The sequence below is a fragment of the Eretmochelys imbricata genome, chromosome 1, assembly GCF_965152235.1.
Source record: "Eretmochelys imbricata isolate rEreImb1 chromosome 1, rEreImb1.hap1, whole genome shotgun sequence".
Classification (NCBI taxonomy): Eukaryota; Metazoa; Chordata; order Testudines; family Cheloniidae; genus Eretmochelys; species Eretmochelys imbricata.
Window position 1 is genome coordinate 114,348,128 of NC_135572.1, and position 14,323 is coordinate 114,362,450.

The 14,323-nt window shown below is 42.1% G+C and overlaps 1 protein-coding gene across 1 annotated transcript in view; it reads right to left on the reverse strand.

Moving 5' to 3' along the window:
- Window positions 1–2,935: 2,935 nt before the first annotated feature.
- Window positions 2,936–14,323, reverse strand: part of RGPD4 (RANBP2 like and GRIP domain containing 4) — a 55,162-nt gene continuing 43,774 nt past the window's right edge. Inside the window, exons 21-23 of the mRNA XM_077814122.1 lie at window positions 10,112–10,276; window positions 9,187–9,279; window positions 2,936–3,092 (exon numbers count right to left, since the gene is read on the reverse strand). Of these exons, the coding sequence (XP_077670248.1) occupies window positions 3,076–3,092; window positions 9,187–9,279; window positions 10,112–10,276 (275 nt within the window). The 3' untranslated portion in view covers window positions 2,936–3,075. The remainder of the gene's footprint in view (window positions 3,093–9,186; window positions 9,280–10,111; window positions 10,277–14,323) is intronic.

The window sequence follows — 14,323 nt, forward strand, 5'->3', positions numbered from 1 at the left end:
ATGTTCTGGGGCATAGTTTCTGGCACAGAAGTTCTTTTCTACAGATTTGTACACCTGAATCCTTTGGCAGAGGTCCCAGCCAAATGTATAAGCTTTGCTGGGATACAAGTGTGCTGGAGGAGTTTGTATTATTTTTTTACACAGCATTACATAGCGCTGTGTGTTACTTTTAGTAGTGTGCTATACTCTCTGCAGACAAGGGAATGTTCTCAAAGAACTTGCTTTCTATAACTAGACCACATAAACAAGTAGAAGGTGCAGGATTAGATATGTGCATGAAGGATATGTATTTGCTTTGTTTGGCTGTGCATTTTTCCAGTTTTTGGTCTCTTTACAAAAGTTAAAACTACAGTTGTTAGAGTTCTCTTTTGGAGCAAATGAAAGCTTGAGAAGATCAGGCATTACAAACAAGTGAGCCGGTGAATGGAGGAAAGGTTGTTTGTGGAAGGACATATTGAAAAAAAAGGAAGGGGGAGTGGAAAGGGCAAGGGAGATTAAAAGGAGACAAGGGGAAAGATGAGTGAGCTGTGCAGGATTTTAGAGCAATGTTACCATTGACACTGTTACACCACATTTATAATTAAAGCAAAATCAAGTTTGTCTTTAGAAAAGATTTTAAATAGAACCCAAAAAGACACCTCATTAACATTTCTAATATGGTTTAAACATCACCAGTTACCAGACTGCATTCACTGTATATTAAGAAATTGGTGTTAGGATAATCTGAATAACTGAGTTACATAAAGCTTCCTCCACTGTTCTACCCACCTTCCGCTGTAGGCCTACCACCTCCTACCAGCTCTTGAACATCTTTCTTTTGCCTACTTTGCTGTTTATCTTCAGATTAATTTAGCTCTGATTGTGCTCTTAATTCCTTATCATAGAATATCAGGATTGGAAGGGACCTCAGGAGGTATCTAGTCCAACCCCCTGCTCAAAGCAGGACCAATCCCCAATTTTTGCCCCAGATCCCTAAATGGCCCCCTCAAGGATTGAACTCATGACCCTAGGTTTAGCAGGCGAATGCTCAAACCACTGTGCTATCCCTCCCCACATTATTGCTCAGTGGTCCTGGCAAGTTTTCACCCAGGTTTGGAGGGGAGAGCCCAGAATATATGGTGTGGTATAACAGTTTTATTATTAGCAAGAGTTTGGGATGGCCGCATCACTAATAAGTGGTAAAGCCATAAGTGAGTTCTACAGGTCAAAGCAGCGCTCTAACAAGTGTATTCCAATCATTTATTCTGAATACACCACATATTTCACAGAATAATCTTTAACCACCTGAGCTCTTAGAAGTGTTACTGGTAGTATTGTGCATTTTTGCACACAAACTCAGGCTCCCTTGTATAAGTCAAGCTGTACAGGCTTCAAAGTAGTTAAAGTAATTTCAGAAGCTTTAAAAATATATGCCTAAGGTCGCTTTTCCATACAATGTTGCAATTTTAACAGGGTTATTAGAATCATGGTGTTCCATCCTATTGGAAACCAGGGAGACTCCCTAAAAATGTTTAGTCCTGATAGTATCTAATACCGCGTAGCTTACTTTTAACTCTGGTGGAGAACTGATTTTTTGTCCATCCAGGAACTCAGGAAAGCAAAAATTATTATTTTTTTTTAGAAACAGCAGATTTTGGCATCCAAGTTGAATGAAATGCAAAGCCTGCTAAAGTGGGGATAATTTAGAGTTATAGAATACTTCCAGTTTTACTAATCCAATGAGTTAGTTTCATGGACATGCTTGTTTAACAGAGTCTCTAAACTATGACCAAAAACCATCTTACCTCTGGTAAGGACACTATAGGTTCGAAGTGGATATCATCACTATGTACAACTTCTTCATCGCTACCATCTTCATCTTCATCTCCTTTACTGGCTGGCTGTACTCCAAATACAGCTGCTCCTGTATTTTCCCATTTGAAGTTTTTATCTAGTTATGAAAAGAGTTTAAAGTTTCAGACATCTTTCCAGATGCTCCAATATACACACACTCGTGTATTATACACAAAGTTTCTTAATTTTCATAAACTATACCATTTCTAGAAAAAGACATTTAGTTTACATGTATTCTGTCACTTACAATTTAGTACCTTATGAACTAGTAGAGATTCAATGCACATAAAAACTTGGCATAAAGTTACATCAAAAGTAATTCCAACGTGAGTTTATCAACAGAAGTTTGTATCTGACCTTTAGAACCAAAAGCAAAATCCCCAGAATTTGAAGCCAGATCTGCAAATGACAAGCCGGAAGTAGTGTCAAATCCAAATGCGATTGTTCTGCTTCCTATCACAATGAGAGAGAAAGGTGTAAGAGAAAGGAGCATGGCAAGGATGACTTTCCCCACTGCATACGCATAACTTTATAACTGTACATAACACCAAGATCCAGAAAGTGGCTAATACAGCTATAAATCCAGGGATTACAACAAATTTATATCGCCTCCTCTTTTTCACATGAATGCCAATGTATAGGGACACTCCAAAGTGATTAGTGGCTCCCTAAACATTTATCCTAATAAAAGAAAAATATATTGGTTCTTTTGGGCCCCACATAGAACAATTTACTTGACAAATTACCACCCTTTCTTTGCAAAACTGCAGAGCCTTAATTACTACTAACTTTGCCACACCCCCTAATTTGTACACAATGGACAATGAATCAATATTTAATAGCAGCATGCAGTAGTGTGGTCTCATAATAGTAGAATCATCTTTGATGCACATGTTCAATTTTCATTTATTCCAATGATTACAAGTAGCTCAGCAGAATAGTACCACTCTAAACCAATCTTGGTTACACATACTTCTACAGACAAATGTGACTTTAAGCCCCAAAAGTACATTACCTTGGTTTGTGGACTTTGTTAAATTTGGATCATTTTCTTTTTTAGTTGACAAATCAACAGGTTTGTCATCGGTTCCTGACAAAGTCTGTGATGTGAGGGGGGATTGCGTGGTTGAGTCTGGTTCTTCACATTTAGTAGTTGATGGAACAGATACTTCAGCCTCACTGGTTAATGGAACAGATACTTCAGCCTCACTGGTACAGGCTAAATCAGTTGAACTGGTAACGTCATTTCCCAGAAACTCCTAAGAAGAAAATATCCGTTTCCAATAAATGCTTTAAAAGAGCCAAGTACTCAGAACATTTAGAAAACACCCGCTTAAATTCTTTCGAAAGCTGCCAGAACAGCAGCATTAGATAATGAATTCTCCCCGCCCCCGCCCCCACCCCCAAACAGGAACACTGCAGAAAGGTGGGAGTGTTGGAAAACTATATAAAAGCTAGCACACTGATTTTCAAAGCTAAAGAACCTTTAGCTCCTACTGACTTCAATGGGGTTTGTGGGTAATCAACATCTTTGGAAAAAAAATAAGGCCATAAATGCTCATGGAATTAGAAGGAAGAGGGGCAAGGAACACAGATTGCAACCCAACATCTCTGTTGCTTACAAAATGTATTTTTTTTTCCCCAAGCGGAAAAGTTTTTGGGATCCAGGGCCCTTCCTTTGGCACTGTAACAAATATACCAAGTAACAATATTAATAAAAATTAACAGCCAAGGTGCTTGAACAAGCAGGCTAACAGGTTACAGACTTCTAAAGATTTCAGAAGGAATTTTTTGTTAATGTAATGAACTTAACACTTAAATCATTTAACACTACTGATTAACTTGGCAAAGTGTCCTTATGTTCACATTCTTCTTAAAAATAATACTGTTAGATCATTTACTTTTTCTGAATCTTTGAAATTAGTTCTTGCACACTCAAAAGGTATGAAGTGCTTAGGATTTGACCTTATTAGGGACGGAGAATGGGGAAAAAAAAAGAGTAGTCTGTACAGAAGACGGAACATAAGGCTAGGAGATACAAGGTTCAAGTTTTAGTTCCAGGTTTGCCAGAGACTTGCTTCATAGCCAGGGACAAATCAAACAGTTCTTCCTGTGAAATCCTCAGTTCTATAAAATGTCAACCATACTAAGTTTACAGGGAGTTTGAGGATTAGTGATTTTAAAGGACTTTGAAAATATGAAGTGCTAGAGTGCTTACAAATCCCAGATATATATTAAACACATCTCATTGTTCACAAATAAATATTTTATTCTGCAATTAAGCTTTTAAAAAATGGTCTCTACAAACAGCTTCAAACATTTTGTCTGAGATTAGATTTGCTATTTGCTTAAAAAAAATATCTCAAGGGAAATCGGAGGATACTAACACACTGGGACTGAAATCAAAAGGAAATGTTTCATAAATGGTCAAGGTTTCAGATGGCTCTATGACAGATTCCATTGGCACCCTACTGATATTATTCCAATACAGGGGAAACTATTTTGCTCTTACTTCTTGGCATACACCAGACATTTGATTTAAAAAAAGCTAAAATTACTTCAATAAATGTACAGGGTATTCATGATGCTGTTTCAGTGTTAAGAGTTAGTGCCACCAAAATGAATTAGAAAAGTCATGCTTTGAGTTTTAGTTCCTACTTTGGCTTCTTGAACTTTTTTAAGTTCTGTCTGAAAGTCTTCCAGATTGTCATTGTCCTCATCAGTATCACTGCCAACACCACAGAAAAATGTAGAAGGAAGCTTTAGAGTCTCTGCTTTAGCCTTTTCTTCAGGAGTTGGTTTCTTTTCCCAAACAATAACACACTCACTCTCATTCTCTGGTTCAATTTCTCCCATGATATCTAGAGAGACAGCACATCAGAAGTTACTGAAATGTAGCAAACAGAGCAGAGTTCTGAAGCAAAGTTTCTAGGACACAGAGTATGAGTAATCAGTCAATTCCTACTTTAAGTAACCCAAGAAGGAGGTTTGGATAAATAATTTAACTTCTATGCTAACTTTTACAAATTACACGTTAGTTTTTCTTGCTTTATTTAACTCTACTAACTTGATCCAATTGGAAATAATACTCCACTGATTTTAGAGCCCTCCTTTGGTGGTAAAAGCTTTTAATTTAATTGGAAACTAAAAGGTGGTAAATTTGCAATTACTTTGCCAGCGGCCAATTTGAGTAGTTTGGCTCAGGAAGAACCTTCACAAAAAGGCTTGTCTGATATACCTTCTCTTCCTAATGCCCAAACCCCTTCCACCTCCTACCGCAAGAAAAACCCATATACCTAGATGTTATAATGGGTTTTAAAAACAAGTTTCCAATTATACTGCCAGAACCAAGTAGTAGGCAGGGCAAAATAAATCCAAACAAGACGTGCGCCAATTGGATGCTAAAGTTTTCTAAAAAAAATGACATTTCTTGCCCTTACTTTTGGTACCACTAACTTTTAGATCATTAATTTACACACTTATTTGTGCCTACAGATGAAGTCCATTCATAACTTTGGAACTGAAGCTAATAACCTCAAGGCTATGATTTCTCTATTCTGACTGAATCCCTCAAAGTTCGGTTGTAAAAATTCAATGGAGAGATGAAAACCTTGAGATGGGAAGGGACATGGTATGTCCTGTCAGCTTGTTCTGATGTAGCTGAGATGGATGCTAGTGTGTGCCTCAGGTCCTTTGTAAGATCCATTAGTCCATTATTTAGTGCATGGGGGACCTGCAGGGTGTGGAAGGGTGTAAGATGTCCAGGACTTTGTGGTGTGGTTTCTCCTTTTACTGCTTTATGTGGTATGTCCTGGATCTTCTTTGCCATGGACCTAATGATATCTTAGAACACTTTGAAGTCATCTACCAAGACAGGCAAAGGGGATTCACTGCCTCATCAAGGGAGGATGAGATCATCACACCAGGGACCAGTTCTTCTGCAGATAGCTGATATTCTTCCTCACTTTTCTCCTTTTGCCTCTCCTGTAACTGAGTCTGCACTATCTGGCTTTGCTAAGATGCCCTACAGCAGTGGTTCTCAAACTTTTGTACTGGTGACCCCTTTCAAATAGCAAGCATTTTGAGTGCGACCCCTGCTTATAAATTAAAAACACTTAATATATTTAACACCGTTATAAATGCTGGATGCAAAGCAGAGTTTGGGGTGGAGGCTGACAGCTCCTGACCTCCCAGGTAATAACCTCGTGACCCGCTGAGGGGTCCCGATCCCCAGTTTGAGAACCCCTGCCCTACAGTCTCTCTTTGGGTAAGGGGATTTAGCCCTGGAGACAGTGGAGGATGTAGGCCTTCTAAAGTATAGCTGCACAGCCCAGGGTGTCCAGTAGGGTCATGGCTGGAAGGGATAGGAGTATTGAGATGGGGAACACATGGCGATGAGGGGGAAAGTTCCAGGAGGGGTATTCCATATGAGTCCCAAGTAACTTCCTGTTACCTCTCATGGTGTTTTGTCTAGAATCCCTATCCAAGGAGAAGGTGGAAGTGTGTGTGATGAGTTGCTGCTGCATCTACAGCATGACAAAAAGGAATACACTTCCTCTAATGGAGGGCTCATTCTATCCAGAGTGCCCTGCCTTTGACGGGGGGGAAGAGGTGGGTACTGGGGATACCTCTTTTAATCTGATGTACCGGTAACTCTAGAGATGTGCTTGGATATCACCATCCTCAAGGAGAGGCAACTTGGTACCAGGCCCACAGATCAATCACTTGGTAGTACAGTGATTGCTTTGGGTATTAACTTAGCTGGTACTGAGGAAAATCGTTCTGAGGTGCCTATCAGAAGTGGTAGGAACAAGTCTTCAGCAACTGAGGCATTGGTTACTGAGATACCTGGTGCTGAGAGAAATGCAGTCCACAGACTTAGTGGATAAAAACGGCTCTCCTGGAAATTGTTATGGAGGCACATGAAGAGGGCTTGTCAGGTTTTTGGCCTGTAGGAAGTTGAGTTCAAAATGTCAAAAGTTTGGTGGCTCTTGTGTATTAGCTTACTAGGCATCAGAGAAGGTAACCTGTGCCTTGTTCCTCGCTGGAGCAGCACTCCTTTCTGCTCATCAGTGATGTCAATGCCGGAAGCCTCTTAGATGAGGCCAAAGAGCTAGGGGTGGAATCTTGGCTCACTGGAAATCGAGAGGGACAGACTAGATGGATAGTTCTCAACCTTTTAAGGCTCAGGACCCATCTGTAAACCTTGATGGCCTGTCGAGACCCACAGGGGTCAATCGGGGAGTGGAAGGACGTGCAGGATGCTTGGAGCTAAGATTCCAGATGCTCCAGCCAGATATGGACAGGTGGGGAACCCCTCCGCACCAGCAGCTGGGGGAGGGGAAGTGAGCTGAGACATCCTCCAAAAATACACAGCTATGCCATGAGACAGAAAGTAAAGTTTGGAGGGGATTGTGGGCCTGGAGACGAGGTGGGGAGATTAGGGAACCAGGGGGTTTAGTGAGGAAGGAGATGGGGATTTAGGGGGGAGGCTGGGGGAGAGATAGCAAACCAATAGATCCCAAAATACTACAACCCTTTGGGGGCAGAGGGTAAATGGGATTTGGAATCCCAGGGGCAAAATGAGGAGTCTGGGGGACAGAATGGCCTAGAGGTACAGTGGGAAAACATCTGGGGACCAGGATGAATGGTATGATGGGGAGTACCTGGTTGTAGGATTGATGTCAGGGAGCGGGGTACTTAGAGAACATGACACCAACCCACTACATCCTCCTGGCTCCTGTCCTGCGGGGGAGGCTGGGCTTGCCTCCCACCGAGGGCGCAATACTTGGTGATGGTTGCAGCTCAGCAGACCAAATTTGTGAGGGTTGTTATTGCAACGTGATGCATGGGGTTACTGCGTCACTCAAATTTTGCCCAGCCGGCCCTCCATTGTTATGGTGGAAGGGTGGCTGGGTCAAACTTGAGCAGCACTATGACTCAGTGCATTGTTGCAGCACCTAGAATGGTGAGCTGAGCCCAGCCAGCATCGTGGCCCTTCGACGTATTCTGGCAACCCAATTTTGGGTCATGACCCACAAGTTGAGAAACTCTGGACTAGATGACTGTGGGTCTAGTGCCCTCTGTTATATTGTCCTCTCTGTGTCCAAGAAAGCTTGCATTGAATTCTCAAGGAGGAAGAACTTCAGATGGTCTTCTCTAGCTTTCTGAGTGCACCTGGAGAATGAGCGACCACTCAGGAATATGTCCTTCTCCTAGTCTGAGTAGACATCAGAAGTGGCCATCCTCAACAGGTGTCACACCTTCACAAGAAGAACGGGTCTTGAATTTCAAATTTAGCTTCTGCCATGGTGCTAGGCCCCTGTATAGGGGAGGAAGAGGTGTCTATTGTAACAAACTTAAGTGAAAATTATTTTGGGGGGCTTTTCTGCCAGTGGACAGATACTAATGAACCCAAAACCAACTAATTAGGTAACACTAGCACAGCGTGCAGAAAAGGTTGCCACTGCAGGGGTTCCATCCCACTGCCACAGATGTTAAAGAACGGACAGTGAGTTGGGCCTGCTTCAACCTTTATGTCCTCAGGTGGAGCTGGGATAGGGAAAGAAGACACCTAGGGCACAGGTGCAGCCCAAATACACACTGCTGGCCACACACACTAAGAATGGAATAAATGTGGACAGTCACTGGAAGACTAGGGAGAATTTACTTAGCTCACCTTCCTTACTTTATAACCCTAAGGATGAAAATACTAGTGCTGAAATTGCAAAGTTTAAAATCTATTCAGAGAAGTTACTGAGATTTACAGGAAGAAACTTCTGCTGGTTTCTGATAGTATGGTTAAGACAACCTGGAGGAAAGAATGCTCCACCTGCTTTACAGTGTTTAGTTCTAAAGCCTCTAGGGCTTCATGTTCATTTTTATTACATTCCAGAGAAATCATTATGGAATTTTGAGTATGTCAGCATATTCCATCCTGCCATCAATTTAGTAAATACAACGTAGGTCCTGACAATGAGCTATTCCAGTGTACAAGTTTGCCTAAATATACATATACATATCAACTACATACCATAATGTGCATAAAAAGTTCAATACCAGGATAATTAAAGAAACTGCTAGAACTTGTCCCCAGTTTTAGGTTGCTCTCCTAGACTTCGTATCTTAAATTATTTTTGGATGTGAAGTGCATGTTGTATATATATCTATCACCCTCCACAAAGGCGCAGCACTGATGGAATACAAGGTATGACAGATTTTAAGATTTGATTACTCTAAATATTTAGTCATGAAAAAGCAGTGTTAAGACATTTTAAGTTAAGCAGCAGTTTAGAGTTATACTTTCAAATCAGATGGTGTAGCTGAAAATTCTGTTTTAAAGTTTTTATTTACCTTGCACAGGATCTTTTGATGTTTTATGCTCTTTGGGATCATCAGGATATAGCTTTCCATTAAGTTTCTTAACAGCCATTTCATAGTCTTCATCTTAAAGAAACAGAATTGAGAAGAGCCAGTGATTTCACAACACACCCCCTCTGGGAACCATCCATTCTAGTTACCCTATTCAGACTTGCAAGTCACTCAGGTTAGGGAATCATGAGCTGCGTATTCACATTAGCTTCTAATTTTTAAGAAAGGAACAGCCAAACAGGAAAAACTTAATCTAAATATTTCTTGTTGTGGTTGTGTATGTATTTGTTGATGTAGTTAAATGTTGAAACACTCCTTCAATATAGACCGTTCTGATTTTGGGGCAAATTCAGTCTTCTGTTTCATGCTGCCCAAAATAATATAATATTAAGTAGTTTCACAGCAGGATTAAGAGATAAACAAGGAAAAATTTACACATAAGCAGTAGTTAATTAGCAAACCCCTTCTGTTACTTTTCCATACCATTTTTAAAAGTTTTGGGATACAAAAGATGTGTTCATAATTTCATCCCAAATAGGGAGGTAAGAAAGAAGAGCAGAACACATTTCATTTGTGGTTCCATTAGTCTACCCAATCAATTGAGCTTCAGCCAGATAGGGGCCATTCTTGGTGCTTCTGGAGTCAGACCCCTGAGATCCTGAACATACTCCACTGAATCCCCTTTTATCGTTCCAAGAACTAGCTTAATTGTTATAAGCCATATACGGCTGAGTTGAGCTACGCTACAGTAATGTGAAGATCTCATTACACAATCTCTGGCCACAAGAGACTGGAACACTGTCTCTTCAGAATAGGGATAATGCTTCCTCAGAGCACAAGAGACCCCCACCACACTACTGTTGCTCCAGTTAACCCAGAGTGGATGAACAAATTTCCAGCTCCTTACCATCATCCTCTTCACTTAAGTAGCCAGGCTTATTCTTGTAGCAGAAGAATGTTGAAGGTAGTTTAAGAGAGTCAGCAAGAGCTCTTTGTCCAGGGGTAGGTGTTAGCTCATAAACAATGAGTACATCAGAGGGAAGCTCTGCATCAGTTTCCTTTTTCCTCTCAACTGTTACAAAAACCAAAAAGATTAACAGGACCAAAATGAAGATGCTTGAGAACAAATCTGAAAATAACCTCTACAGCTAAAGTCATTCTGAAGACAAAATTAGACAAAACATGTAAGCTGCAAATATATATAGACACAAGAAACTAAACATCAAAATTATGACAGAACACTAAGAGAAAGGGATTTAGTATGAAGAAAGAAATGTGTCCTTCCAACATCAACAGACCATAGTACATACTTTAGGTGTCACACCATGCTTTTCACTAGGCATAAAGCTAGAGCTGCCAATTTTCTAACAGCAAAAACACAAACATCTTTGCACCACCACCGGCCCATTCTTCAAGGCCCCACCCCTGCTCACTTTATCTCCCCTCCCTCGCTCTCCCCCACCAGCTCATTTTCACTGGGCTGGGGTGCAGGATGGGGTGAGGGGTTTGGTTGGGGGTGCAGGCTCTGGGATGCAGGAGGGGGCTCCAGGCTGGAGGTGTGGGAGGAGGTATAGGCTCTGGGCTGCAGGTGTGAGCTTTGGGTCTGGATGTAGAGTTTGGAGTTCAGGATGGGGCTCCAGGCTGGGCCCAAAGGGTTTGGAGTGCATAAGGGGCTCAGGGCTGGGAGGGAGTAAAGGCTCTAGCTGGGGGTGCAGGCTCTGGGCTGGGTGGTTCGGAGTGCAGGAGGCGGCTCCGGACTGGGGTTGAGGTGTGGTAGGGGATGCAGGCTCCAGGAGAGAGTTTAGGTGTGGGAGAGGGCTCAGAGCTGAGGCAGACGGTTGGGGTCTGGGCTCCGGGAGGGAGTTCGGATGCGGGAGGGGGCTCAGGGCTGGGGTGCAGGAGGGAGCTTAGGGCACTTAACTTGGATGGCTCCCCAGAAGCTCCCTCTGACTCCTAGATGGAGGCATGGCTAGGCCAATGGGAGCTGCGGGGACAGTGCGCACCGTGGCTGCCCCTATGCTTAGGTGCCCAACATGCCGGCAGCCGCACAGAGCTGGGTAGGGAGTCTGCCTGTGCTGCCAACCAGACTTTTAACAGCCCTGTCTGCAGTGCTGACCAGAGCTGCCAAGGTCCCTTTTCGAGCGGGCGTTCCAGCTGAAAATCGGACACCTGGCAACCCTACATAAAGCATGCTTCAGTCTTCATGGTCCTTACTTCTGTTTATTTTCATCACACAACTGAAGTTAGACCCAACTGCTGCATGCATTTTAATTTTTAAATTTAGAAAGCTATTTAAATAGTAAAGTGAAGGTACTTTTGGCATACTGAGTACTATGAATTTGAGCAATGGAGCATAATTTTATTAAAATCCACTTTTAAAGATGCAATGTAGAGACAGAACTAAACTGCATGCCAAGTTTTGTTATCTACTATTCTCTTACACTTTTGCAAGTGTAGCTTTAGCCCCCCCATTCCTTGTTCCGAGACCCCCCCGGTCCCTACTCACCCCCAGGACCCCACGCCCTACTCAACGCCCCCCCCCCCCCCCCCGCTCCCTGTCCCCCGACTACTCCGACCCCTATCCACACCCCCCGACCTGACAGGCACTCACCAGCAGCGGTGGGAAGCGGAGCAACACAGCCCCAGCCTGCTCCACTCCGCCAGCTCCCAGCCACATTGCTCCGCTTCTCGCTGCCAGTGCGTGTGGGGAGGTTGGGGAAAGGATGCCCCCCATACTCACCGGCAGCGGGAAGCAGAGCGCCATGGCTGGGAGCTGGCGGAGTAGAGTGGGCGGAGGACTGTTGCAGCACTCAAGTATAAGATATTCTCGGTGTATCTTTGTATTTTTTTAAAAAAACATTGGACAATGTATACAGCTTATCTATAGTTATATTATTTTAAAGGAAAAAAAAATAAAGATTCCAAAAGTTCTCACCAACCTGGTTTATTCAGCAAGTAGTCAGCCACACAACAAAAGTCTATTTTTTAAAAGAAGTTAGGTGCAGAGCAACTCCTTACGCAGCCACACACTGGGTGAGTAGAGAGCACTGGACTCCCAGCCTCAGAATGTGACTTAATTATGAAAAGGGCCAGAAGTAAACAACTAGGCGACCAGCGAGTGAACTTTTGAACACTTCCAGTGGCAAACAGGTGGATTCAATTCAGACACTAGCTGGAAAAACTCAAGAGTTCAGGAGATCTGACTCTGCCTCCTATTTCACAGATGCTTATTTTTAAGGATATACAGTTCTTACTGGCTAGACACTGGGAATGGAACTGAGCCAGTTTGGAACCCTCTTCATGAGGAATTTCAACATCATCCTGAGCATACTCCATGAAATTTCTCATACATCTTCTCATCTTCCTAGGGAAGATTTTAGCAAGCAGATCTGGAGTTCCTATGGTAAATTTGAAGCAATACAAAAGCCAAAAGTCTATGAAGTAGAGCACTCCAAGACCACCACTTGTGTGAATTAAAAAAACCTAAACTAACAGAGGGTAGGGAGACATTCTTTTGCTATGACAGGTACAAAGTCAAAAACACACTAATTCTAACTACTGCTCTTCAGCATGCATATTAAATTTGTGTAAATTTTCATACCATTATATAGCCAACTGCTTTGCCACAACTGGGCAATTGTCAGTACCAGCTAAAGAGTGATTTCATCACACATTCAGTGCAGTGTGTAAATACCTTTACTATCGGGTTGGAAGGAAGGTGTGCTGGTCCAAAAGGCCATTGGATTAGATTTAAAAAGACTAAAATTAAATCCTAGAAAATAAATTATGTGGGTTTAAGTGTTTATTTGGATTTTTAGAGGGGCACAAACATATCTAAGTTCTTAAGTATATCTCCAGTATCTAGAGATCACAATCAGCTAATGAATATTTGCATTGCCTGCTGTACCTGTTTATCAATTACTCAATAGATGTAAACAAGCAGCAGCTATCAAGTTTTTCCTACCAGGATACTTTACTACATAGATCAGCATACTTGTCATAATTCTGAAATCCACTTTTAGTCCAAAATTCTGCATTGTCCATTTTTTACTGCAATTTAGTCAAAGTATTTCTATTTAACAAATTGATTTGACTGCTCTTCCCCCCCCCCCAACTTTTAAATGCCAATACAATCATATGCTTCATATAATATTTTGGGCCCTACCAAATTCATGGCCATGAAAAATGAATCACGGACCATGAAATCTGGTCTTGTGTGCTTTTACTCCACGCTATACAGATTTCACAGGGGAGACCAGTTTTTCTCAAATTGGGGGTCCTGACCCAAAAGGGAGTTGCAGGGAGATCACAAGGTTATTTTAGGGGGGTCATGGTATTGCCACCCTTACTTCTGTGCTGCCTTCAGAACTGGGCAGCCAGCAGCGGCATAGAAGTAAGGGTGGCAATACCATACCATGCCTCCCTTACTTCTGTTCTGCTGCTGACGACGGATCTGCCTTCAGAGCTGGGCTCCTGACCAGCAGCCACTGCTCTCCAGTTGCCCACCTCTGAAGGCAGCACTGTTGCCAGCAGTAGCTAGGGTAGCAGTACCGCAACTCCCCCCCCCCCCCCCACCCCAACAATAACCTTGCAACCACCCCACAACTCCTGTTTGGGTCAGGATCCCTACAATTAGAACATTGCAATTTCAGATTTAAATAGCTGAAATCATGAAATTTATTATTTTTAAAATCTGATGACTGTGAAATTGACCAAAATGGACCATGAATTTGATAGGGTCCTAATATGTTAAACATTACTAGCTATATAATGCAATGAAATATTCAGTTTCTACTGTAAAGTTGTAGATGGCTATTTAAAGGTGAAGCCCAAGAGTTTGCCCAGCAGAAGATACAAATAAATCAAAGTTATATAATTTATTCTGTCTGCTAAGACAACAGAGCAATACCAGGATTTGTGCAGCCTCTTCAAACCAGACCTCTGAAGTGAGTGGCTGTGGGCTGCACTTTGATCACAAGAGACTGGAGTCAAATTTCATATACCATACAATTGTCTTCAAGCAGGATATTTCCCTGACAAATATTTCACTCTGCTGCTGAAAAATTTAGGAATCAGATAAGAAAAAACAGTAAGACGAAAAAATCTAGTTTACACCATT